A 27,763-nucleotide genomic window follows, 5' to 3' on the forward strand; every position below is an offset into this window, starting at 1 on the left:
GACTACTAACTCCCTCACATCATAGAGATTGAAGCATCATTATATCTCTTTTTTTTCTTTCTTCATTTTAAAAAAGCTTTTACCTTCTATCTTCTTATCAATTTTAAGGCATAAGAGTGGTAACTTCTGGCAATTAAGGTTAAATGAATTGCCTGGGGGGCAGCTGGGTAGCTCAGTGGATTGAGAGCCAGGCCTAGAGATGGGAGGTCCTAGGTTCAAATCTGGTCTCAGACACTTCCCAGTTGTGTGATCCTGGGCAGGTCACTTGACCCCCATTGTCTACCTTACCATTCTTCTGCCTTGGAGCCAATACACAGTATTGACTCCAAGATGGAAGGTAAGGGTTTAAAATAAACAAACAAACAAACAAATAAATAAATAAATGACTTGCCTGGAGTCACCTAGCTAGAAAAGTGCTGGAGGCCAAATTTGAACCCAAGTCCTCCTAATTGCAGGCCTGGTGCTCTATACACCTAACTGAAATTATTGTGGTCCCTAGGTAGTAGGATATTAGAAATTGGGTCTTATTATATTAGTTTAGAGATAAGAAGTAGAGAAGCTGGCTTGAGAAAGAATTGAAGTTTGAAACCAGATTTGAAATAGTGTCAATTTCAAATGTTGACAGTTTAACAGTTTTTCTTTGACAGTTACACACTCTGGGTGTGGCAGTTACTCTGAGGGAGTTGGGAGTTACTCTCTGGGAGATAGTGAGGAGTTTCTCTCTCTCTCTCTTTCTGTCAGAGCCCTAACTTGAATCTTGCTGAGACTCAACCAGCTAGCCTTTGTTATTTTTATAACTTGGAGGCAAAGTTAAGAATTATAAGGATAATAGTGTTAGTTTATTTAGAATAGGGAAAATTTGGGTTAGTCTGATCAGGAAGGATCAGTGTAATCTATGGACACAGGAGAAATGGTTCCTTGTGGAACCAGGGAGTTTATTTGGGTGGAGTTAGAATCCCTAAGAGTTAGAAATCTTTTTTAACCTTATATTTCAATAAGTATTTTATTTTTTATAACTACAGTCTCTTTATTGTCCTTGCACTTGGCCCTGAAGATAAGTTCACTTATGAGTTTCACTTATATAAGCTGAGGATACTTTGTGAGTGCAGCAAGCAGAGTATCTAAAATCAGTTTATAACCAATAATCAATTCATTACCTTTATTAGTTTTATAGTTGCCTTTTATTTTTACAGTAGCCACAATACTTTTATTTTTAAAATGCCTATCATATGAGGATCTAAAAAAAGGGGAGAGGGAGAAAACAACAACAACTAGCATTTATATAGCAATTTAAGGTTTATAAGGAATTTTACGTATGCTAACTCATTTGGTCCTTGCAACAACTCTGGGAGGTAGCAACTATTATTATCTCCATTTTACAAATGAGGAAATTGAGATAGACAGAGAAGAAGTAGCTTGTGGTCACAATTAGCAATTATCTGAGGCAGGTTTTTGAATTCTTGTTTTCTTGCCTCTAGGACCAGCCCTATATTCACCATAACAGTTAGCTGCTTTTGTGCTCTTTAAAGGCCATGCTCTGGGATCTAATTTTTGTCTCCATTCTCTTTTCCTTCTGATGTGTCCCTTATTCTATCCAGTCTACTCTAGGTCAACATACTTCAAAGATTCCTGTATACAAGTTACCCAATTGCAAAATAGAAGAATTTCAAGGTACCAATTCTAGAAAAGGATGAAGCTGATTTTGCAACAAACAGAATTTATACCTGTAAATGGGTATTGTCCTTCAAAATGCTCCCCTTGGGAGGTTGTGTGCTAATTCCAAAGATGCTGCTATTTCTCAGAAATTTTGGGAGGCTTTTTTGGAATTCCTTTCAGGAATTAGAGGCAAGTCAAGATCCTTTGAATATAGATTGACTTTTTGGAAATGGTTAAAGGTGATCCAGGGATTTTTTCAAGAATGAATGTGAATGACTAGGTAGATGATACTGTTTTGTGCTCCAAAATCAGATGTGACAATACTGGAATGAATGAATTTTCTTGAGTGTAAACTACCTCTGAAGACAATTTCAAAAGGACTTCTAAGAAAGTTGTGAGTGATAGTAGCATTACTTTAGTAATACATGGCCTCCCAAAGGGATGGGTAGAAAGAAGAAAGTGCCTACTGGCATGCCTGAATTCTATTGCACTTAATATTCAGACATTACTTTATCATCATACTTTGTACTGTTGCAGACAATCAGCCCTACCCTGTTGGAACTCTTTTTGTGGAAATCTGATTGTAGATTAAGATTTAGAGCTGAAAGGTGCCTTAGAGTCCATTGAGTCCATCCCTTTCAATTTATAGATGGTAAACCCATGGGATAGACAGGTTAAGGGATTTCCTTGAGGTCACAAAGTTAGTATATTAAGCAATGAAATTGAAGCCCCTCTTCTGTAGGTTCCCTGACTTTCCAAGGAAGCCTGGTAGAAATCATCAGGCCACTCTTCCCCTTAATTCATAGAATTTGTGGTATTTCTGCCCAGGCCTGGTTGTGAGTCACAGCTTGAGCTGAGACCACTAAGTAGTCTCGTACCTTTGTCTGGTTAAGCAGCTGTAGGATAGTCCCTGGAAGGTTCAGGTCTCTCACTGGTTCTCTGTAGGAATGAGGCTGTCCAAACGCAAGCAAGGAGGAAGATGTTAGAAGGCCATGGCACTGAGGCAATGTCTCACAGAGATTGAGAATCTACTACTGCATTATCTTATTTTCCTACCCCATCCCCTCCACTACATCCTGATTGCTGCAATTTTATCATCAACCCTTTCTTCCTCATATGGAGAATATGCACTTATTTTATATCTGCTTACAGGTATATATGTTATTTACTGGAAAGGATGTAGGCTCCATGAGGGGAAGCAGTACTTCACTTTTTACTCTGAACCCCTGGTACATTCTTGTTGATTGACTGATTATACATATATTCCCCTTCTCTCTCTCTCCATATATACACATGGTATGCAAACTAATATATGTGTCTTTATACCCACATATATTATACATATATTTATGCAATGTTATATAATAGAGAGCTGGCCTTGAAGTAAAGCTTCATATTCTTGAAGGCTTATATTCTCAGAATCTCAAAATTTCTAGAGAAAGGCCTTTAGTGATTAGAATAGGTCCTATATGGATGCTTGATTGAAGGCCACAGACAAAAGTTGCCTATGGTAAGAAAGCACAGATTGGTAATGACTTAACCATTTAACCATAAATAAATTTAAGCATTTAATCAAATGATTGTCCACGATTATGTGGACTCAAATCCACTGTAGTATAAGCTTTTATGATCACAAAGAACTTTTGCATATTTCATTTAATATTGAGATACATCACAATAATTCTATAAGGTAAGTAGGTAGTAGGACTGTTGCTATCTGCATTTTATGGATGAGAAAACTGAGGCTCAAAGAAATTAAATGACTTGTATGAAGACACACAAACCCTGAGATCTTCTGCTCCCAAATCTAGCATTAATTCATAGACTTCTTCCTAGGAAAGGAATTCCTGAGTATAAATATGAATGGAGAAGCATAGATATTATTTTGGGGCAAGAGAAGGTTGAGGCATCTTAAGTGACAGATCCCACTATATTCATTAGCTTATTGGAACTCCAAGAGGTTTCCACTGGGAAGTTGAAAGGGCATTCCCAATACTCATCCCAATGCTAGCACATGATAAGTGCTTAATAAATGATTATTGCCTGATTAACTATTGACTACTCCCTAGACCAGTCTTATTTTCTACCTTCTGGATTGCCCAGGAATAAGGTTATTTCTGGTTCCAACAAGACCATGATAATGTCTCAGACAAAATCTGAGATAGTAGTGTCAGACTTTCAATGGAACAGAATCACAGAATTATAGAATTTAAGAGTTTAAAAGGACCTCAGTGGCTATTTGGTTTACCTTACACACATGAAGAGTTTTCATTCTAACATATCCAATAGGTGAATATTTTTCCTTCTTGCTAATTCCATTCTCCTTTAAAGCCTAAGGTTAGGATGATGGAAACTACTCAGACTTGTTTCCCTGAGATCCAAGTTCTGTGAAGTTTGATCTGCTTTGGATCTCACATAGGGAGACTAGCCAAGATGGTGGAGTAGAAGGAAGCAGTACAGCCTAGCTCTCCCACACAACTATTCTACAAAGACCTAGAAAACAACAGAGCAAATCCTGATCAGGAAATCTGAGGAAAGGTCACAATGAATCATATCTCTAGCTTAGGTCATTATAGGGAGATAAAGAGGTCTTCAAACCCTGGGGTTGAGGTCTAGTTAGGAAAGCATCATGTGGATCCTTCCAATATAGGAACTGAATAGAGACCTGGAACTGTGAAATGGGACAAGAAGAGGTCTTGGACTCAGCACCAAAGACTTGCTGTTTAGGGTGCTGAAATATAGACCAACTGGTAACTCCACAGATTACACCCCGGAACTGAATTAAAGATCTAGTATGAATTGAGTAATGGTAGCAGACTAGCAAAAGAAGCAGTTGTGGGACTGAATCTGTGTACTGGGCAAAGATTAAGGACAAAGTGAGAAACAACTATGTAGCTCTGGCCTCAGTTGGTTTCAAATACAGCTCCCAGCCTAGTCTGAAATCTGCAGGGAATAAAGGACAGAGAGCTCAGATCAAAGGGGATTCTACAGTTCTGTCACTCTGAACTCAAAGAACTTTTAAACTAGCTGATGGTGTCTGAGTCCATCAGTAGTCTATTGGAATTCATACCAGAGGATAACTGCTTTTCAGACCCAAATCTAGGAATTTGCAAAGCTCAGATCAGGGTGGCAGTAATAACACTTCACCTTAGATCATACTCCTTTACAAATGCTGAAACCTTGCTGGTCCCCAGTGTGAACTGTCCCTGAGATCCTTGAAGAACACAGCACTTGATAACTAGAGAAAGCAGCAATAAGATCCAAGAGAATACAAAACAGGACCAACCAAGGCCTAGACTTTCCCTTCAGAAGTACAGTGATCCTGGCTTTAAGTAGAACCCCATTTTGGAAAATATGAGTGGAAGAATGAGTAAATAAATCAGCAAAAAAAAAAAAGAGTCCCACCATAAAGACCTTTTAAGGTGACAAAGAACCAAGTCAAAAGCCCAAATAATTTTTAAGAAAATCCTAAAACAAATACTCAATTTAAGCACAAGTTCAATTATAATTTTCTGAGAGAAACAAAGCAAGAGTTTAAAATGATTCTTATAAATGTAATGAAAGTGCTGAAGGAAAAAATTGGAAAAGAAATGAAAGCTATGAAGGGAGCTCTTGGGAAGAGAATTAATAGCATAACACAAGAGGTACAAACTCTTACTCAAATAAAAGACTACTTGAAAATCAGAACCGGCCAAATAGAAGTTAATGACTCCAAGAGACAAAAAAAAAATATTAAAAAGCAAAGCCAAAAAGACTGAAAGAAAATAGAAGAAAATGTGAAGTATTTTATATTTTTGAAAGACACCAACCTGGAGAACAGATCAAGGAGAAATAGGTTAAGAATCATTTGGACCACCTGTAAACCATGACCAGATTCTAGACATCCTGTTCACGAAATCAAGACCAAAGTAAAAATTGAATCAACTTTTCCTTTAGAGAGAAACCCCAAAATAAAACTCTCAGGAGGATCATAGCCAGAATTCAGAACTTTCAGGTCAAAGAAAAAAAAAGTACTGCAAACAGTCTCATGTCATTGGGTTCTTTGTTTTACACCTCTATAATGTATTTCTCACATATTATCTGTGTTTGTGTGTTAACTCATTCCTAAACTGTATATTCTATAAGGGAACTGGCAGTGTCTTATCTTAGCATCCAGCAGAGTAGACTGCACATGCAAAACACTTGTCTATTGACTGAATGAATTAATTAATGAATGCTTTTGAATAACCCAGAATAGCACCTTACCTCTCTTTGTCTTTTTTCTTCTTTTTCTTTCTCAGGGCTATTCTCATGGAGTGTCTTAGATTCATTGCAGGTACCTCCACAAATACGTATAAAGATAAAGGTCTCATTATCGTTAGCTGCTCTCTAAGGAGCAAGAAGCAAAATTCAATGTTAGATTTGGGCAGATGGTAAATTCTTATTAACAAGTTATGCCAGAAATTTTCACTTGAAGGGAATTTCCATTTTTGATGTGATGGAGTCAATGGGCAATGGAAAACGGTTTTCTCAGCTGAGTGCAGTCTCATAGTGAGTAGTGAAAATGTGAAAGGAGAGAGAGGAAGGGTATTGGAGGAGCCATTATTGAAGATTTGGATCCTGGATCATAGTACTTTATTGTTAATGTGTTGAAACAAATTTGGAAAGGCAATTGCAGTAAAGGACCCTGGAGATGGAGAGTGAGGAAGCACTGATAATATATTTTTTCCTATCTGCCCTACTTTTAAGAATATTATGAAGTTCGAGACAAAAAAGTATTTTGCAAACCTTCAAGCACTATGTAAAAATCTATTATTATTATACTTATTTTTATTGTTGTTGTATAGTCATCAGGGTTCCAGTCTGGTTTGACTTCATTCTCTGAGCCTTCTACATCACTCATGTTGAGCTTAAGCAAAATTTATTGAACAATATAGGGATGTAATGGTAAATGTTTTTAAAATTGAACTCTGGAAAAAATGTGAAAATACACTTTAATTTAATACTTATCATTAACATTTTCTTAAAACTAGAATATCATTAAAGCAATAAATCAAGCCCTGATCTATAGATATAGTGATTGCTAATTTCTAAGATGTAAATGCTCCCACTGAAAATTTAACTATTGCTCAAATTGATTAGTGCTGGTTCCAGATACCTCTATCTACTCATTCTCAATAATAATTCTCAATAATGGAAGCACAATGCTGTCGCTGTGAGTCTAAGAGACAGCAGATATAATTTTTCTATCTTTATAAAATTTCTTTGGGGGATTTAATTGAACTAGTATTTAATATATAAGTTAATTTGGGTAGTATTACCATCTTTATTAGACTCAACATACCCCTGAACAGTTAATGCTTTTCCACGTATTTAGTTGTTTTTTTTTTTTAGGCAAAGTTTTTTTTTTGTGTGGTTAAATTCATCTAGGTGAATTCTCTAGATGAATGCTGATAGATACACTTCCAAATATTTTGTAGATTCTGTAGTTATTTTAAGTGGAATTTGTCTTTCTAGCTTTTCCTTCTGTTTCATTTGCTAAATGTAGAAATATTGATGATTTATGTGGGTTTAGCTTATATCCTGCAACTTTTCTGGAGTTGTTAATTATTTAAGTTAATTTTTAGTTGATTCTCTAGGTATGGTTATTTTTTTTTCTTGAGTCATTTTATTAGATTCTAGGAGGCATCATATACTTCAACAAAACAAAAATCCCTGTTGTACAATGAGTTAAGAAAGAAGATTTTTATTCATTCATATAAATCTGAATGTGGGACTCCAGTTGTATGTGTTATGGGGGTGAGGGAGAATAAATAAAAATGAACATGCAAGTTCAGTATTTCAAGGAAGGGCATATTTCTTTTTTTCTTTTTTTAAAATTTTATTTAGTCAATTTAGAATATTTTTCCTTGGTTACAAGAATAATGTTCTTTCCCTTCCCTTCCCCAACCCCTCCCACATATGACACGTAATTCCTACTGGTTTTTAAATGTGTCCTTGATCAAAACCTATTTCCATATTATTATATTTGCAATAGGGTGATCATGTAGAGTCTATATCCCCAATCATATCCCCATTAACTCATGTGATCAAGCAGTTGTTTTTCTTCTGTGTTTCTGTTTGCACAGTTTTTCCTCTTAATGTGTTCTTTCTCACAAATTCCTCTGAATTGTTCTGGATAATTGCATTGCTACTACTAGAGAAGTCCATTACATTCACTTGTGTATCAGTCTCTGTGAACAATGTTCTCCTGGTTCTGCTCCTTTCACTCTGCACCAGTTCCTGGTGGTTGTTCCAGTTCACATGGAATTTCTCCAGTTCATTATTCCTTTGAGCAAAATAGTTTTCCATCACCAACATATACTACAATTTGTTCAGCCATTCCCCAATCGGAGGGCATCCCCTCATTTTCCAATGGCATATTTCTTTTTTTTTTCACTTTAAACATTATTTTTATTTGGTCATTCCCAAACATTATTCATTGGAAACAAAAATAATTTTCTTTTCCTCCCCCCTCCCCTCCCATAGCCGATGCATGATTCCACTGGGTATCACATGTGTTCTTGACTCAAACCCATTTCCGTGTTGTTGGTATTTGCACTAGAGTGTTCATTTAGAGTCTCTCCTCAGTCATATCCCCTCCATCCCTGTAGTCAAGCAGTTGCTTTTCTTCAGTGTTTTTACTCTCACATTTTATCCTCTGCTTGTGGATAGTGTTTTTTAGATCCCTGCAGATTGTTCAGGGACATTGCATTGTCCCTAATGGAGAAGTTCATTACCTTCGATTGTACCACAGTGTCAGTCTCTGTGTATAATGTTTTCCTGGTTCTGCTCCTTTCACTCTGCATCACTTCCTGGAGGTTGTTCCAGTCTCCATGGAATTCCTCTACTTTATTATTCCTTTTAACACAATAGTATTTCATCACCAACATATACCACAATTTGTTCAGCCATTCCCCAATTGAAGGGCATCCCCTCATTTTCCAATTTTTGGCCACCACAAAGAGTGCAGCTATGAATATTCTTGTACAAGTCTTTTTACTTATTGTCTCTTTGGGGTACAAACCCAGCAGTGCTATAGCTAGATCAGGTAGATAGATATCAGGTAGATAGCTAGATATAGGTAGACAGTCTTTTATCACCCTTTGGGCATAGTTCCAAATTGCCCTCCAGAATGGTTGGATCAATTCACAACTTCACCAGCAATGAATTAATGTCCCTACTTTGCCACATCCCCTCCAGCATTCATTACTTTCCTTTGCTGTCATGTTAGCCATTCTGCTAGGTGTGAGGTGATACCTCAGGGTTGTTTTGATTTGCATCTTTCTGATTAAAAGAGATGTAGAACACTTTTTCATGTGCTTATTAATAGTTTTGATTTCCCTTGCCCATTTATTAATTGGAGAATGGCTTGATTTTTTTGTACAATTGATGTAGCTCTTTGTAAATTTGAGTAATTAAACCTTTGTCAGAGGTTTTTATGAAGATTGCCTCCCAATTTGTTGCTTCCCTTCTGATTTTAGTTACATTGGTTTTGTTTGTACAAAACCTTTTTAATTTGATGTAATCCAGATTATTTATTTTGCATTTTGTGACTCTTTCTAAGTCTTGCTTGCCAATGGCATATTTCTTAATGAGCATTTTTAATTGTCTATTTTTAAGATTTAATTTTTTCCAGGTTATAAGTTCTCTCCCTCTCTTCTGTCTCTCTAAGAAGGCAGGTATTATGATATAGACTGTACATATATTAGCATATAATACATATTTCCCTGTTTGACATATCGTAAAATAAGACACATTATTTACACTAGAGAAAAGTTTATGGAGAAAAAAATATGAAGAATAGTATGTTTCAATCTGCATTGTTCCTTTTATGGAAATGTATATCCTTTTTCATCATGAATCCCTTGGAGTTATACTGTATACTTGCCTTGTTGATAATATTTAATATTATTACAATTTGTCATATATTATTGTTGTTACTGTGTACAATGTTTTCCTGGTTCTGCTCACCTCACTTTGCATTACATCATATGTCTTTCCAGGATCTCTTGGTGATCATCTTGATTGTCATTTATAATGGCACAACAGTATTCCATTACAATCATATACCGCCATTTGTTCAGTCATTCCCTAATTGATGGACATTCCTTTAGTTTCCAGTTTTTGCTACCACAAAAAGAGTGGCTATAAATATTTTTCTTTATTTTTTAATTAATTAATTTAAAAATATTTTTCCATGGTTACATGATTCATATTTTTCTCTCCCCTTTCTCCTCCCCCTTCCCGAAACCAACAAGCAATTCCACTGAGTTATACATGTATTATCACTCAATACATATTTCCATATTATTAATTTTTGTAATAGAGTAATCTTTCAAAAATCAAAACTCCAAATCCTATCCCCATATTAACAAGTAATAAATCATTCAGTTTACTTCTGAGTTTCTACTTCCATAATCCTTTCTCTCAATATAGATACATTTTTTCTCATAAGTCCCTTGGTATTGTCCTATATCACTGCATTGCTATTAGTAGCAAAGCTGATTGCATTTGATCGTTTCACAATGTTTCACTTTCTTTTTAAAAGTATTCTCCTGGTTCTGCTTATTTCACTCTGCATCAGTTCATGGAGGTCTTTCCAGTTCATATATAAATCAAGGAGTCCATCATTCCTTACAGCACAATAGTATTCCATCACCATCATATACCACAATTTGTTCAGCCATTCCCCAATTTTTTGCCATCACAAAGAGTGCAGGGAGTCAACAGACCCCCATTGGTTGACATGGTCAGAATGGGAAGTCGGTGGCAAAGCAGCCCCCTGAGAATAAAAAGTCCCCCTGCTGGCCCCCTTCTGTGATTTCTCTCTCTAACTTCCCCTACTAATGGACTTGCTATGATTATTGATCTCTCATGCTTATAGGATCTCATGCTTATAGGATCTATCTATCTATCTATCTATCTATCTATCTATCTATATCCCATTTTAATCCCCCTAGATTATTACCCTCAAAATACAGCAATTACAGAATTAAAGCTCAAAGATTATTGCCCATAACCTTTCCTTTCTCAAGCACAAGATACACTCCAAGGCACTACAATAAACACTGGCCAAATGCTTGAGCACCCTAATAAACTCTCCTTCTAGTTATCACACTCCAATGAATTTGTTGATGAACAGAAACCAGGCAGCATTGCTAGTCACTCCAAAGTAACACAAGAAAAACAGAACTTGTAAATTGAGGAAAATCTCAAAACTGATCTGCTTTAAGTCACCTTTTAACTTTGCACCTATATAGGAAGATGTTTTGTTATTCATCTCCCAAGCAATTGTGATTGATAGTGAAAGCTGATCAAAAGCACAATGATCCTCTCAGCAGGTCAAGGGGTACTAACCTACAAATGACTTTATTCACATTATTCATATACATCACAGAGTGTTGTAGAAATGTAGTAAATGAATACAGAATTCTTTGTTGTAGTAACATCACAAGAGTGTTGTTTAGGTGATTTGATAATATCCAATCAGAATGGAGAATGTCACATATGTAGAAAACTGATTGTATGTCAAAGAAGTATGTACCTGAAAACCTATATAATAAATGAACCACAGCACTACAGCAGAGCACTGTGTGTGATGCCTGCATACATGGGTCTGAACACAGTGTTTCTCATCTCCATTATTCGACTGGATCACCACACCTAGACAGAGATAGCCTTGGACCTTCAGAGAGACTGCTGGACGGCTCTCAATACTGTTAGAGATATTGTTAATCTCAAAACCTAGAATTGTTTCATTGTATCAAACCTTTATACCTACACACTTAACCTAAAATACCTTCCTAAACCCAGATCTTAGAGTAGAAAGATAAGATAGATTTAAGAATAAGGACATAGGTAAGGTTAAGATTTTTTATTTTGGGAGGTGGGGTAGACAGAATAGCATATAGGTAGACATAAGGTAAGTAAGATTTAACTCACCAAGAAATGTCAAGTTGACAACTTTGCCAAAACCAAAAGGGGGATTTGTAAGGGAGAAATTGGATTTAATCTGCTGACAGAACAGAGAGAAGCAGATCTGGCAAGCTGGAGAATTCTGCAGGAATGGGGGAAGGGTAGGAAGGAGAGAGAATTCTGGGAAAGGAAGGAAGTGAGTTGATCTGGACAGTTAGAAAGTTTCTTCTCCTCCTCGAGAAGCTACCAGGAAGGTAGACTGGGTGGATCTCTGAACCAGTACTTATTTCCTGTGAAAGCTTGACCTAATACCACAATAAGACAACCAAGTGAAGCTGTTCACTAGAAGAAAGATTTCCTCCAGATCCCCTAAAGTCTTGGAATGGTTATAGTTGCCAAAGCGGTTAGAGTCAGGACTTCTTTACTAATTGACTCCAGAGGGTCAGATCAACAAAGCCTGATCTGCCAGAATTTTGGGAGAAGGGGTTTCAGTTATTCTAGGGATCCCTTGCTCCCTCTTCCCTTCTGCCTCATTCCTACGCTTATCTGCCCTATCCCTTGCCTTGTTCCCTTAGAATAAAACAGTTTAATAAGAACAAGTGACTGATTCCATCACATCTAGAGAGAGACCTGAAGTTTGGGGGTGAGGGGATGACATATCTCTCTCCCCAGGGAGAGAGAAGCTAACTGTATCAAGCTTGTTTAACCAAGGTTGCTGAGGGAACAGAAGTTAAGGTCTTGAAGGCAACCAGAGTCGGGTTTGCCACGGAGAGCTGAGAGGAAAGACAATCCTTCCTCTCTCTCTGACTCAACTCCATCTTTACTTCACTCTGGTCCTGACCCAGCAGGGAGGGAATACTCCATTCTCTCCCTGCCCTCATCCTGATAAAAGGTTGTATAAACAATGTGGAAATATCAGTAATCAACATGTATGCACCAAATAGTATCACATCCAACTTTATAAAGGAGAAACTAGTGGAGCTCAAAGATGAAATAGTAAAACTATACTATTGGTAGACCTGAACTTTCCTCTATCAGATCTAGATAAGTCAAACCAAAAATTTAATAAGAAAGAGGTATGAGATGTGAATGAAATCTTAGACAAATTAGAGTTAACAGATATGTGAAGAAAAATAAATAGGGACAAAAAGTAATACACCTTTTTAACAGCACATGGTACATTCACATAGATTGACTGTATACTAGGGCCTAAAACATTTCAAACAAGTGCAAAAGAGCTGAAATGATAAATGCAACCCTTTCATATCATAATTCAATAAAAATAATGATTAGTAAGGGCACATGGAAAGACAAATCAAAAATTAACTGGAAATTAAATAATATGATTCTCCAAAATTGGTTAGTTAAAGAACAAATCATAGAAACAATAATTTCATTGAAGAAAATGACAATGATGAGACATCCTTTCTAAATCTATGGAATGCAGCCAAAGCAGTACTCAGGGGAAATTTATATCCTTGAGTTTATATATTAACAAATTAGGGAGGGCAGAGATCAATGAATTGGGTATGCAAATTAAAAAAAAAAACTAGAAAGTGAACAAATTAAAAATCCCTAGATGAAAACTAAATTAGAGTTCCTAAAAAATAAAGGAGAAATTAATAAAATTGAATGTAAACGAACTATTGAATTAATAAGACTAGAAGCTGGTACTTTGAAAAAACAAATAAAATAGACAAAGTACTGTAATTAAATCTAATTTAAAAAAGGAAAAAGAAAACCAAATTAACAGTATCAAAGATGAAAAGGGAGACCCCACCTCTAATGAAGAGGAAATTAAGGCAATCATTAAAAACTATTTTGCTCATTTATATGGCAATAAATATGGCAATCTAGGTGATATGGATGAATATTTACAAAAATATAAATTGCCTGAATTAACAGAAGAAATAAAATACCTAAGTAAGCCCATATCAGAAAAAGAAATTGAAAAATCCATCAAAGAACTCCCTAAGAAAAAATCCTCAAGACCAAATAGATTCACAAGTGAATTTTATTAAGCATTGAAAGAACAACTAATCCCAATATTATACAAACTATTTGACAGAATAAGCAAAGAAGGAACTCTACCAAATTCCTTTTGTGACACAAATATGGTACTGATTCCAAAGACAGTCAGGGGATGGGTATGGAGGGTGCTTGATAAGTTATCATTGGTTGTAAAATTTTAACTCTTTATTCTTGGTATGTTATATTACAAGCTATCCTCTCTAAAGTGGCAGCTGCTAAATCTTGTGCAATTTTTATTTTGACTCCTTGGTATTTGGACTCATTTTTTGTGGATTCATTCATTAACGTACTTTATTTTTATTTATTTATTTATATTTTATTTTTTTTTGGTTACAATACTCACTTTTTTCCCTCCCTCCCCTCCGCCCACACTTCCCAAAGCTGACATGCAATTTCATTGGGTATTACTTGTGTCCTTGATCAGAACGCATTTCCACGTTATTGTTTGCACTAGGATTTTCATTTAGAGTCTACATCCCTAACCATATCCCTTCGACCCATGTATTCAAGCAGTTGCTTTTCTTTGGTGTTTCTACTCCCACAGTGTTTCCTCTGAATGTGGATAGTGGTTTTTCTCATAGATTCCTCCAAGTCGTTTAGGATCACTGCATTGCCACTAATGGAGAAGTCCATTACATTCAGTTGTACCACAGTGTATCAGTCTCTGTGTACAATGTTTTCCTGGTTCTGCTACTCTCACTCTGCATCAATTCCTGGAGGTTGTTCCAGTCCCTATGGAATTCCTCCACTTTATTATTCCTTTGAGCACAATAGTATTCCATCACGAACATATACCACAATTTATTCAGCTATTCCCCAATTGAAGGGCATCCCCTCATTTTCCAATTTTTTGTCACCACAAAGAGCGCAGCTATGAATATTTTTGTACAAGTCTTTTTCCTTATTATCTTTTTGGGGTACAAACCCAGCAGTGCTATGGCTGGATCAAAGGGCAGACAGTCTTTTAGTGTCCTTTGGGAATAGTTCCAAATTGCCCTCCAGAATGGTTGGATCAATTCACAACTCCACCAGCAATGCATTAATGTCCCAACTTTCCCACACCCCCTCCAGCATCCATTACTTTCCTTTGCTGTTATGTTAGCTAATCTGCTAGGTGTGAGGTGATACCTCAGAGTTGTTTTGATTTGCATTTCTCTGATTATTAGAGATTTAGACCACTTTTTCATGTGCTTATTAATAGTTTTGATTTCTTTAACTAAACATTGCCTAACCATGTTCCTTGCCCATTTATCAATTGGAGAATGGCTTGATTTTTTTGTACAACTGGTTTAGCTCTTTATAAATTTGAGCAATTAGACCTTTGTCAGAGGTTTTTGTTATGAAGATTGTTTCCCAATTTGTTGCTTCCCTACTAATTTTGGTTACATTGGTTTTGTTTGTACAAAAACTTTTAAATTTGATGTAATCAAAATTATTGATTTTACATTTTGTGATTTTTTTCTAGCTCTTGCTTGGTTTTAAAGTCTTTCCTTTCCCAAAGATCTGATAATCTAATCTGTTTATGTTCATCTAATGTGTTCATCTAATCTGTTTATAGTTTCCTTCTTTATATTCAAGTCATTCACCCATTCTGAGTTTATATTGGTGTAGGGTGTGAGATGTTGATCCAAACCTAATCTCTCCCATACTGTCTTCCAATTTTCCCAGCAGTTTTTATCAAATAGTGGGTTTTGGTCCCCAAAACTGGGATCTTTGGGATTATCATAGACTGTCTTGCTGAAGTCATTTACCCCTAGTATATTCCACTGACCCTCCTTTCTGTCTCTTAGCCAGTACCAAATTGTTTTGATGACCACTGATTTATAGTGTAGTTTGAGATCTGGGACTGCAAGTCCTCTTTCCTTTGCATTTTTTTTTTCATGATTTCTCTGGATATCCTTTATCTTTTGTTCTTCCAAATGAACTTTATTATGTTTTTTTTCTATTTCTGTAATGAATTTTTTTGGTAATTCAATGGGTATGGCACTAAATAAGTATATTAATTTCGACAGGATTGTCATTTTTATTATGTTAGCTCATCCTACCCATGAGCAATCAATGTTTCTCCAGTTATTTAGATTTAGTTTTAATTGTGTGGAGAGTGTTTTGTAGTTGTGTTCATATAGTTCTGTGTTTGTCTTGGCAGATCTATTCCTAAGTATTTTATATTGTCTAGGGTGATTTTAAATGGAATTTCTCTTTCTAATTCTTGCTGCTGAATTCTTGCTGCTTTACTTCTCTTACCTCTTTCTCTTTTTTTTTTTTTGGTTTGATTTATCTAGTTCGGATAGAGGAAGGTTCAGGTCTCCCACTAGTATAGTTTTTCTATCTATTTCATCCTTGAGCTTCACTAGTTTCTCATTTAGAAATTTGGATGCTATGCCATTTGGTGCATACATGTTGAGTACTGATATTTCTTCATTGTCTATACTGCCTTTTATCAGGATGTAATTATTTTACCTATCGCTTTTAACTAGATTTATTTTTACTTTGGCTTTGTCAGATATCGTGATTGCGACTCCTGCCTTCTTTTTATCAATTGATGCCCAATAGATTTGGCTCTATCATCTTACTTTCACCCTATGCGTATCTACCTTCCTCATGTGTGTTTCTTGTAGACAGCATATGGTAGGGTTTTGGATTCTAATCCACTCTGCTATTCACTTCCATTTTATGGGTGAGTACATTCCATTCACATTCAGAGTTATGATTACCAGCTGTGTATTTCCCAGTGTTTTGATTTCTATTCCTTGTCCTGCCTTTTCTTCTTTCACTATTTCCTTCTACATCAGTGTTTGTTTTCAAGCAATCCCCCTAATTTCCACCCTTATTTTACTTCCCTTTGTACTCTCCTCCCTTATTATTCCCTCCCTATTTTCTTTGCAGTCTTTTTAAAACTACCCCCACACTCTCCCTTCCTTATACTGCTTCCCTCCCCACCAGTCCATTTGTTACCCTTCTACTCCCCTATAGGGCGCAAATCTATTCTCTGCCCCCAATGGATTGGATTGTTCTTTCCTCTTTGGGTCAATTTCACTGCAAGTAAGAGTTGAGTATTTCCTGTCTCCAACCTCTTTACCCTTCCAGTGTATTGATGTTCTCCCCCCTCCCACCATGAGCTTCTTTGTAACATGTAAATTTACCCCTTTTTTCTTTTCCCATTTCTTTTAGTATTAACCTCTTTTTTTAGCTATAGTTGTATATATGTATATACACATGTATATGTATTTATGCATACATATATCTATATGCCTATTTATGTCTTGTTATTTCATCCTATACAGTTTGTCAGTGTTCCCTCTAAATATAATTCTTTTAGCTGCCCAGGTGATAACAACAATTTTTAAGTTACCAATGGCGTCTTTTCTTATAGGGATACATATCATTTTAACTTATTGAATCTCTTTAAAAAAGGGTTTTTTTGTTTTGTTTTTCTTTTTTCCCTCTTTTTAAATTACCTTTTGATGGTTCTCTTGAATTCTGTGTTTTGACATCAATTTTTTTGTTCAGGTCTGGTCTTTTGTTTACAAATTCTTGGAACTCTTTTATTTTGTTGAATGACCATACTTTCCCCTGTAAGAATATGGTCGGTTTTGCTGGGCAGTTAATTCTTGGTTGTAGACCTAGTTCCCTTGCTTTCCGGAATATCATATTCCATGCCTTTCGGTCCTTTAGTGTAGATGCAGTCAGATCCTGTTTTATCCTTACTGTGGTTTCATAGTATCTGAATGACTTCTTAGCAGCTTGTAATATTTTCTCTTTGGTATGATAGTTCTTGAATTTGACTATAACATTCCTGGGTGTTGTCAGTTGGGGATTAAGTATAGGAGGTGATCTTTGCATTCTTTCAATCTTCACTGTTCCCTCTTGTTCTAGAATATCAGGGAAGTGTTCTTGAATAAATTTCCTGTAGTATTATGTCCAGGCTTTTTCTTTTGTCATGGTCTTCTGGTAGACCAATGATTCTTAAACTGTCTCTCCTCGAACGATTTTCTAAATATTCTGTTTTGTGAATGAGATGCTTCATATTTTCCTCAATTTTTTTATTCTTTTGGTTTTGTTTTATAGTGTCCTGCTGCCTTGTGAGTTCACTTAATTCTAGTTGTTGTATTCTGATTCTTAAAGACTGGATTTCATCCTTGGCTTTTTGGTCGTCCTCCTTCTGGTCTGATTTTCTTTGGACGTCATCTTTCATCCTTTTTGCCTCATCTTTCATTTCCTTTGCCTCATTTTCAAGCTGGTTGATTTTGGCTTTCAAGACACTATTTTCTGTTTCCAGATGACTTATCTTAGTTTTTAAGTTCTTTCCCCAATTGTCTTCAGCCTCTTAACTTTGTTTTGAATTGCATTTTGAGTTCTTCCAAAGCCTGTATCCAATTCACTGGGATTTCTGATTTTTCCTCTGCTTATCCCTCCCCCTCTGTTTTGTTCACTTTTTGCTCGTTACCAGTACAGAAACTGTCTATTGTAATTTCTTTCTTTGTTTTCTGTTGTTTGCTCATATTTACCCCTTCTTTGCTCCCTGTATTTGTCAATGCTCTTACTTCTCTCATTTTTTTTTGGTTTTGGGGGTTTCTGTCAGTCTCCCCTCTTGGAGCTTTGACAGAAGGTCTCTCCCTGGAGTCTGTGGGGGAGGGGGTGTTGTAGTTTGAGCTTCTCTGTCCTCTGGAGGCTTTTGATTGGATTAAATTAAAGTCCAGAAGTCTGTGAGAGAGGGTTGTTGGAGTTTGGGCTTCCCTGAGTTCTGAGGACTTTTGATGGGATTAAGTTCAGCTGAGTTGGGCTGGATGTGCCCCGAGGCCAAAACCTCCTGGAAGACTAGAGCAATATGCTTCATAGCTCTGTCCAGGCTGCCATCTCTGTGCTCCATCTCCAACTCCTTCCCTGGCACCTGTGTTCAATGCTCTGAGCCTGACAACAGCCCTGCCCGCAAAGTACACCCTCCAGACCAGTGCCTTTGTTTGCTCAGAGGTTTCTGCTGCAGCTGGAGGCTTAGGTGGGCGGGGGAGGGATCCTGGGACCTTCCTTCTGCCTTCCTCTTAAACCCGAGTGTCTTCATATTCCAGCTTTTGGCAGGGCATACCTTTTGTATTGAGTCCAGCAAAAGGGTTCCTTAGCTCTGTCTTGTTAGGTTTGATTTTCAGTCCCCTAGGAGCAGTCAGTTTGTGATTGGTAAGGAAAGATTTTCAGAGGTCTGAACGTCTGCTGCTTCTAAGCCGCCATCTTGACTCTGCCCCAATTCATTGTACTTTAATTGGAGGCTCTGAATTTTGACTGATGTTCCTGGAATTTTCATTTTGGGTGTTCCTTCTTGTTCCATTAAAAATAATTTTTGAAATAACATTTATTTCCAGATATTTCTCTCCCTCCCCTCCCTACACTATAGAAGGTATGATCTGGCAAAGAGATAGGTAAATATAGATGATGTCTTTCATGTTTCCATTTTCAATTCAATCTCTATAAGTGAACATTCACAAATTATTCTTCAAATATTAAGTTTATAATTGTATGTGACATTCTTTTCTTTCTACTTGTTTCACTCTTCATTATCTCATGTAGATCTTTCCAAGTTTTAAAATAAATTAATCTGTTCATCATTTCTTATGGCACAGTAGTATTTCATTGCAATCACATACCACAATTTGCTGAGCCATTCTTCTACTGATGGATTTCATTTCCAGTTCTTTGCCATCACAAAGAGAACTGCTATAAATATTTTGGAACATATAGGTTCTTTCCCTTTTCCTCCGATCTTTTGGGAAATAGACCCAGCATTAATTAGTATTGCTGGATCTAAGGGTATACACAATTTCATGATCCTCTGATTATAATTCCAAATTGCCCTCCAAAATGGTTGGATCAGTTCACAGTTCCACCAATAATGTGTAAGTGTTCCTGCTTTTCCACATTCCCTCTAACATTTGTCATTTTGCCCCTTCATCAATTAATCCAATCTAATGGATGTGAGATGATATCTCAGAATTGTTTTGGTTTGCATTTCTCTAAACAGTAGTGATTTAGAAAATTTTTATATACCTATATATGGCTTTGATTTCTTCATCCCAAAATAGTCTGTTCATATCTTTTGCCTCTTTATTATTTGGAGGATCAATAAATTTGACAAAGTTCTCTATATATTTTAGCTACGAGACCTTTATCCAAGAGACTGTCTAAAATTTTTACCCCAATTTTCTGCTTTCTTATTTTGGCAACATTCATTTCATTTGCACAAAACTTTTTAATTTAATGTACTAAAAATCATCCATTTTATACCTTAACTATGTTCTTCATCTTGTTTACTCATAAATTCCTCCCCTCTCCATAAATCTGGTAATATGTATCCTGTTGTTCTAATCTACTCATGGTATATCTATTATGTCTAGATCATGTATCCATTTTGATCTTAACTTAATGAATGGCATAAGATATTGGTCTATACTTAGTTTCTGTCAAACTACTTCCCAGTTGTCCAGCAATTTTTACCAAATAGGGATTTTTTTTATCCTAATACCTGGGATCTGTACTTTTATCAATAATCTTTTACTACTCTTTGTTGTATGTCTGTTTCTTTCCATATCTATATTTCTATTTCTTAATGGGATTTTATTTCCCTGGGTGGGTTTTTTCCACTTTTACTTTGCTCTTTGTTCTAAGAGTTCTGAGCTCATTTAGAACTACTTGAAATATAGTATCTAGACTTTTTTTCTGTTCATAATTTTTAGATAACCAAAATCATAGATTGTTTCTTTGACTTATGTTCTAGGTTAGTTGTTTTTGCCATTTTTTAAAAAAAAATCTATACTAAGTATCAGTTCCAAGTCAGAAAACTGGTAAGGGCTAGGCAGTTAGGATTAACTGACTTGGCCAGAGTCACAAAACTAAGAAGTGTATAAGACAAAATTTGAACCCAGGACCTCCTATCTCTAGGTCTGGATCTCTATCCACTGAGACACCTAGCTGTCCCTGCTCTTAATTTTTAAGATCTTGTTGTTGTCCTTCTTCCTTCCTTCCTTCCTTCCTTCCTTCCTTCCTTCCTTCCTTCCTTCCTTCCTTCCTTCCTTCCTTCCTCCTCTCACAAGACTCTGGGATGTGTCCTGCCTGGGGTTCATCCACACTGTTGCTACACAGGAGTGCAGCTCTGATCTCGCTCTACAGATTGGAAAGCCCTGAGGCTACTCATGGTTGACTCAAACATTTAGCCCCAGTCTTGGAGAAGGTTCCATTTGGATTCAAAAGCTATTTGACTTGGACAGAGATTTCCCCAAATTTCTTTCCTATGATCATAGCCTAGGGAGAAGGCTCAGGCTTGGATGGATGTGGGCCCTAAGAAGCTCAGTCATGGCATGTTGGAATTGCTGACAAGACTTTAGGATCCCTTTGTGCTCTATCTGCCCCACTTGTCTATCCCAGGATCTCTGTTGAACTCCTAGAATCATTCTTTATTGCTTAGTAGAAGAGTGTATTTCTAATTCTGGATGGAATCTTTGCATGCCATTTCCCTTGCCATCTCTAATCAACTGAGCATGTGTATAGTCTTATATAATAAAATGGATTAGTTGGTTTAGTCTCTTTGATGAGGGAAATTATATGCCCATAATGGCCTTAATGTCCTTCCATGGCAGCATATGGGTACTGATCTAAACCATAATCTCAACTCTTCCATCTTGCTGCCATCTCCCAAAGACAGAATAGGCACATTGCCTTACTTTTTATATTCTTAGGACTGAACAACTTCATGGCCTAGAGGCGCAGCACATGTTACCATGAGTGGCTCAAGCCCTGAATTCTATACGAGGTGCATAGGAACACTAGTGCCCATCAGTTTCCATTTCTTCCAGGGTTTCTGGTCTCCCTAACTATCTACTCCCTTCCCCCCATCCCATGCTTTACCACTCTTTCCAGTTATTCATTTTTGACCTTTAACTCACCTTGATTTTTAACCCATTTTAAAACTTACTGAAGTCATTCCTGAATAAGAACCAAGGATAGGGAGTTGTCTTTTTGCTTTCTTGGGCTTGTCCTACAAGAATAGAGAAAGGAAGTGAGGTTGAATAAATGTATAGTGAATGGGATTTATGGGATCCCTGGGTATGAGTCACAGAAAACCTTAACTATAACTTCCATGTATTTTCCTACTCATCATCAGACTCAATACCACAAATAAGAAGTGTGTCTTCTGCCCCAAACACCTCAGAGTGTATGATAGAGAGCCTGCCATCAATTAAAGTTTGTTGAATTAAATCACTGTGAACTTCTTGAGGGCAAATAGTATTATTTTTGTCTTTATAGCCTCAACACCTTGCAAAGTGCCTGCCATGTAGGCATTAATAAAAGATTGGTGTTTTATTGCCTGATTATACAAATAAACCTCTCTCCTCTCTATTTCTGTCTCCCTCCTTCCCTTTGTCCTCTTCTTCCCTCTCCTTTTTTTTCTCTCTCCCCTATCTTTCCTTTTCATCTCTTTCTCCTTCTCCTTCTCTCTGCCTTTCTCTCTGAGTTTTTATGACCCTTCCATCTTCTCCCTCTCCTTTCTTCTCCCCCTCTTTCTTTACAATGCATTGTAGCATAGTCATGATGATAAAGGAATTGCCAACATTTGTAGCAATGGGTATTGGTCCCTGTGCCCCTTGGCTAGTTGGGACTATCTTGTATCCCATATTTAATATGAAAAGAAATAAATTCTTGTGCTTATCATGATTATGCACATAAAAAATAAAATTGATCCACTAATAGGCAATTATTATACACTTATTTATTAGAAACATTAGAATGGCTATATATGTATGTATATATTAAAAACACTCACATAGACACTCATGTACATGTAGGTATACATACATAGACACATATGCAGGTGTGCATGCACACTAGAACATAAAAATAAACACACAGTAAAAGGAAGGAATATTTGAAGGGATGGCACTAGGAGACGAGGGAACCAGGAAAAGAGGAGGAAAGGAGGAACACTTAGTACCTGGTCTTCATGAGAAGACCATTATATGGATGGGGTGGGGTGGGATTGATCACCTGAGCATTAACCTCTATTTATGAGAATCTGAACTTTGTAAAGCTGATCCAGAAGAAAATAAAAAACCATTAAGTCAAAGCTTTATAGCTTGGAAAAGCCTGCTTTTCCCCATATATCCCAATCCCAGAGTTCCCTATATATCCCAATGAGACTCTCTACTACATCTTGATTGGAGGATATCACACTCACCTCCTCAGTGTCCTCAAAAGTTTCAGTTAAGTTCCATGATACAGATTCTGGTTGATATAATGAAGTCAACTCGTTATTTGGCTCCAGGGAGTCCTAGTCAGAAAAAATAAGAAGTCATAATTTCCAGTGTCCTTGGATCCTATAACTCACTGATGGGGAATAGGCAAATCTAATAGACATTAATATAACATGGAAAAGAGTGAGACATCAGAAACCCTCTCAGAGGGGTCAAAGCTTTGTGTTTTATTGAAGATAAGGAATATGTGCCTGAGAGATCCCAAACCCAGAGGCTTGCAGCTAGTGTGCTGGCAAATGTTTAGCAATGGTGCATTTAAAAATTTAATCTGTAATATGAACATTTTCTCCATTGCTTTCTTAAGTTTAGACCTTCAATAAAACAATAAACCAAGCCATAATTTGTAGTATTTCCCAGTCTCCAAGTTGTAAATGTTCACACTGAAAATCTGTCTCTCTTGAGCATGTCACCTGCCTCCAATACATCCTTGTTTGGGGACTTTCTGGGTCTGCTAGATCCTATCCTCTCCCAAAAGGTGTTGAGAAAGGTGAGAAAGAGATGACCCCTGTCCTTTCTTGTTGTCCCTTCTGTGTTCCTTCCAGTCCATGACTTCCTCTTCTCTTCATCCCATGCCCCATCAGACACTGTTCCTCTTGTGGCTCCCTGTGGCTGCAGTCCCTAGGATCACATACCTGTCCCTCCTTTTCCACCTCTGTTTGTTGTCTCCTTGTAAAGACTTTTCCCAGGGGGATCCCAGTCACCCCCATGGTGATCCCCACCACCAAGCTCAGCAGGCACAGCCTCATTTTAGTGTCTCTGCAGGCTGAGTTCAGGGTCAGTTTAGATTAAAAGTCTAACTCTTCTCTGTGAGGGCAGTGACCTGGCCTTTGGTTATTTGATTATTCCTTGTGGGAGGTGTCATGGTTTTAGTTAAAAACAATCTTTCATGTTTCTAATCTCACAGAAGGCCCTTATATAGACTCAACCATCTGGGGACCCAAGGCTCCTGGGACAACCACAAGAGATCAATGTAATTTGCTTGTAGTTGTTCTGGAGACATTCTCTCCTTGTGTCCTTGTGACTTATGTGTCCCTAACACCAGTAGTAGCTCTTTGTGATGGAATTCTTTTTTATTTGCTTGTTTTCCTTCCTACCAATGTCCTGACTTTGGATTTGATGTTAGAGTTTGGTTCTGTGCAATTCTGGAGAGAAACTCTGGGCTGGTCTTGTTATTGCTTTCTCAGGGTATTGCGTGTTGAGTTATTCCAGGCTCTTAAGAACAGGCTGGAGACTTAGAGACTTTCAATGCTTCCAAAGGGGTCTAATCCAGAACAAAGTCTGATTGCTGCTCTCCTGGTCTGAGCCTGTGAGTTCCTGGCCCAAGTTCCAGACTGTATAATAGTAGACACTCCTAGACCTAGCTCTCATCAGCAAGATGGAAAGTTTTATTTGTTCTGAGTGAAAGAATAGGCTCCCTGTTAGTTTGGGATTCCTGCCTTAGTTATTTCTCCACAGGGCTAAACAGAGATCTCATTCTTTTCCTGGGATCTGAGTCATAACATTGCTACTTTTGTTCAGTCACGGTCTGACTCTTTATGACCCCTTGAAGGCTTAAAGAAAAAAAGATACAGGAGTGATTTGCCATTTCCTTTTCTAGCTCATTTTAAAGATTAAAAAAATAAGGCAAACAGCATTAAGTGACTTGCCCAGGGTCACACAGCTAGTAAGTTTCAGAGGCCAGATTTGAACAGAGGAAAATAGGTCTTCCTAACTCCAGACCAAGCACTCTATCTGCTCTGCTATCTAGCAGCTACCCACTGCTGTTTCTGTTTTCTGAACTCTCTCCTTTCTCAGTATACCACCAAGTATACCTCTTATAATTAGAGAAATGCAAATCAAAACAACTCTGAGGTCTCACCTCACACCTAGCAAATTGGCTAATATGACAGCAAAGGAATATGATAAATGTTGGAGGGCATGTGGCAAAGTTGGGACATTAATGCATTGCTGATGGAGTTGTGAGTTGATCCAACCATTCTGGAGGGCAATTTGGAACTATTCCCAAAGGACACTAAAAGACTGTCTGCCCTTTGATCCAGCCATAGCACTGCTGGATTTGTACCCCAAAGAGATAATAAGGGAAAAGACATGTACAAGAATATTCATAGCTGAGCTCTTTGTGGTGGTCAAAAATTGGAAAATGAGGGGATGCCCTTCCATTGGGGAATGACTGAACAAATTGTGGTATATGTTGGTGATGGAATACTACTAAAGAATAACAAACTGGAGGAATTCCATGTGAACTGGAAGGACCTCCAGGAATTGATGCAGAGTGAAAGGAGAAGAACCAGGAGAACATTGTACATAGAGACTGATACACATTGGTACAACTGAATGTAATGGACTTCTCTATTAGTGGCAATGCAGTGATCCTGAACAACTTGGAGGAACCTACGAGAAAAACCACTATCCACATTCAGAGAAAGAACTGTGGGAGCAGAAAGTAGAAGAAAAACAACTGCTTGATCACATGGTTCGATGGAGATATGATTGGGGATATAAACTCTAAATGATCACTCTAATGCAAATATTAATAATATGGAAACAGGTCTTGACCAATGATGCATGTAAAACCCAGTGGAATTGCTCATTAACTATGGGAATTGGGAGGGAGGAGTGGTGGGAAAGAATATGAATCATGTAACCGTGTAACCATGGAAAAAATTTTTAAATTAAATAAATAAACAATAGGTTTTTTTAAAGAGTTATATTGACACAGTGACCCATTGTTCCCTGCCTTGCTGGGAAAGGCTCTGTTTGAGAAGCTTTTTGAATTACACACTCCTTACATCCTGCTACCTATCATGCTTGTTCCCCTACCTGCAAATTGTCACCTACTTGCTACCTTGGAGAGGAGCTAAGATGCAAAGGCCCAGCCTCTTTTTCTGATGTGGACCTTCTGAATTGTCTTATACATCCTGGTCCTCTTTGAAGCCATTTGCTGGTCTCTGATGATCAGCTCTTGATGTACTTATAATAAACTGTTTTTAATTCTTTTTGTTCTGAGTTTTGTCTAGTTCATCATCAGGATAAAAACCCAAACAAAGACTATTCCTTTCAGCACTTCCTTCCTGGAAATACTATCCCTGGTATTGTCTTTTTGAAGTTCACCTTGCATCTGTGACTTAGAACTGGGCAATGTGTGATAAAACTGTCAGTTGGCACTTTTCACCTTGCAGTGCCCAGTTATAGGCTTGAAGGTATGCTAATGTAGGTATGAGACCTCCTCTTGCCCTGGCATACAGCCTCCTCTGGGCATGAGAGTGCTCCATGTTGCATGCTCCTGACTGGACTGGTCCACAGTGTTCACAAACTACTCTGTCTGTCTCCCTATGCTAACTTGGAATGAACAAAGGACTCACTGTGACTTTTTCTAGATTTCCCCATCAGGGTATGGTCTGGTGCATTTTATAGGTCTGTGGGAGCTTGGCTACATTGCTTTCTATTACTCCACCATCTTGCTTCTGCCTTTATACAATGTTCTTTTGGAAAGAAACTATTGGTAATGACTGACAGTGACCCAAAGACTACACATAAGGATTCCTGGCAGTGTCAGAGTCACCCTCCTTGCAGTCTTCTTCTGTATCTGTGCTCTGATACCTGGAGAGAAAAAGGAAAGAAAAGTTATAGAGGATTCTCTGGAAAAGATGTTATCGGTGGTAAGGTTAGGGCTGTCCCTGACATAATGCAGTGAAAAGAGTACTGGATTTTGAGTCAGAGGACTTGTGTTCACATCTCCCCTCTGTATCTTATTCCATTTGTGACTGGGGGCACAGGTCATTCCACCTCAGTTTCCTTGTCTATAAAATGAGAGTTAGATTATATGGCCTTTAAGTTCCTTTAGGACATTGTGATCCTATGACATTTGAGAAAGGACCATGAAGACCCAGGGAGAAGTCAGAGTGAAAGACTCAGTTTTCTCACCCAGTGAAAAAAAATATCAGAATTAAAGGTTCTAGTTGAAAGAGAATTGCTGTCCCTATTGGAACTTCTGTCAACATGCAGAGTCCTTGACTTCCCAAGAGGCCCTCATACTTCTATTGTCCCTTTATGGATATCAGAGGATTTTTTTTTTTTTTACAAGAGAGGATATAGAAGGGAAAGGATATGAAAATACCAGAGACAACTCAAATGTGTGTGAATCATTGCTAGAGTTGAAGGGCAGATGCCTTTGCTCTTTATTTATGCAACACCATCTCCCAACCTCCTTCCAGTAACCCCCCTCCCTGTCTAGATGCTGAAGCTGTGAATTATTAACAGCAGTGCCATGGGACAACACGACATGGTTAGCTTGATGAATCCTCAGGAGCCTGTGCCAGGGGTTAGGTCAGAGCTGGGACATGAGATGGACTGACTGATATCCTTTCATTGAGCAATACTGTATATATAATATCTGTTATCTTAGAATCAGAGAGGCTCATCACAGGAGAATAGATTCTTCCCCTGCAGATGCTCTCAAAAACCATTTTACTGAAGAGAATCTTAATCTTTTTTTGGGTCACAGACCTCTAAAAAGATGGCTGAACTCTGCTGGGCTGCTTGGTGATCAGGACATCACAGGAAAAGATGGTGCAATAGATAGTGAGGAAGAGAAGTGGCAGATATTTGAATGAGGAGCTGTGATCAAATTAGAGAAAGTGGAAGCATTACTGATATTGGTGTGTCCATTTGGATGAAGGCAAAGTGATAATCTAAAGAGAGGGGAGGGCTCTAGTCTGCCCAGAAAGGTTGAGGGAGTTGAGAATCTGACATAGCTTTTAAAATGTCCCATAGTTCACACATACATCTATCTGTCTACATATATATGTATATATATATGTATGGTGTATGGGGTCTATGGGGTGCTC

The 27,763-nt window shown here is 37.5% G+C and overlaps 1 protein-coding gene across 1 annotated transcript in view; it reads right to left on the reverse strand.

The window, feature by feature from the left end:
- Positions 1-23,720, reverse strand: part of LOC103097302 (uncharacterized) — a 29,469-nt gene extending 5,749 nt beyond the window's left edge. Inside the window, exons 1-5 of the mRNA XM_007504582.3 lie at positions 23,549-23,720; positions 22,841-22,933; positions 21,581-21,643; positions 5,902-6,024; positions 2,535-2,609 (exon numbers count right to left, since the gene is read on the reverse strand). Of these exons, the coding sequence (XP_007504644.2) occupies positions 2,535-2,609; positions 5,902-6,024; positions 21,581-21,643; positions 22,841-22,933; positions 23,549-23,662 (468 nt within the window). The 5' untranslated portion in view covers positions 23,663-23,720. The remainder of the gene's footprint in view (positions 1-2,534; positions 2,610-5,901; positions 6,025-21,580; positions 21,644-22,840; positions 22,934-23,548) is intronic.
- Positions 23,721-27,763: the final 4,043 nt, after the last annotated feature.

Source organism: Monodelphis domestica, chromosome 5 (genome assembly GCF_027887165.1).
Source record: "Monodelphis domestica isolate mMonDom1 chromosome 5, mMonDom1.pri, whole genome shotgun sequence".
In the NCBI taxonomy this organism is placed as follows: domain Eukaryota; kingdom Metazoa; phylum Chordata; class Mammalia; order Didelphimorphia; family Didelphidae; genus Monodelphis; species Monodelphis domestica.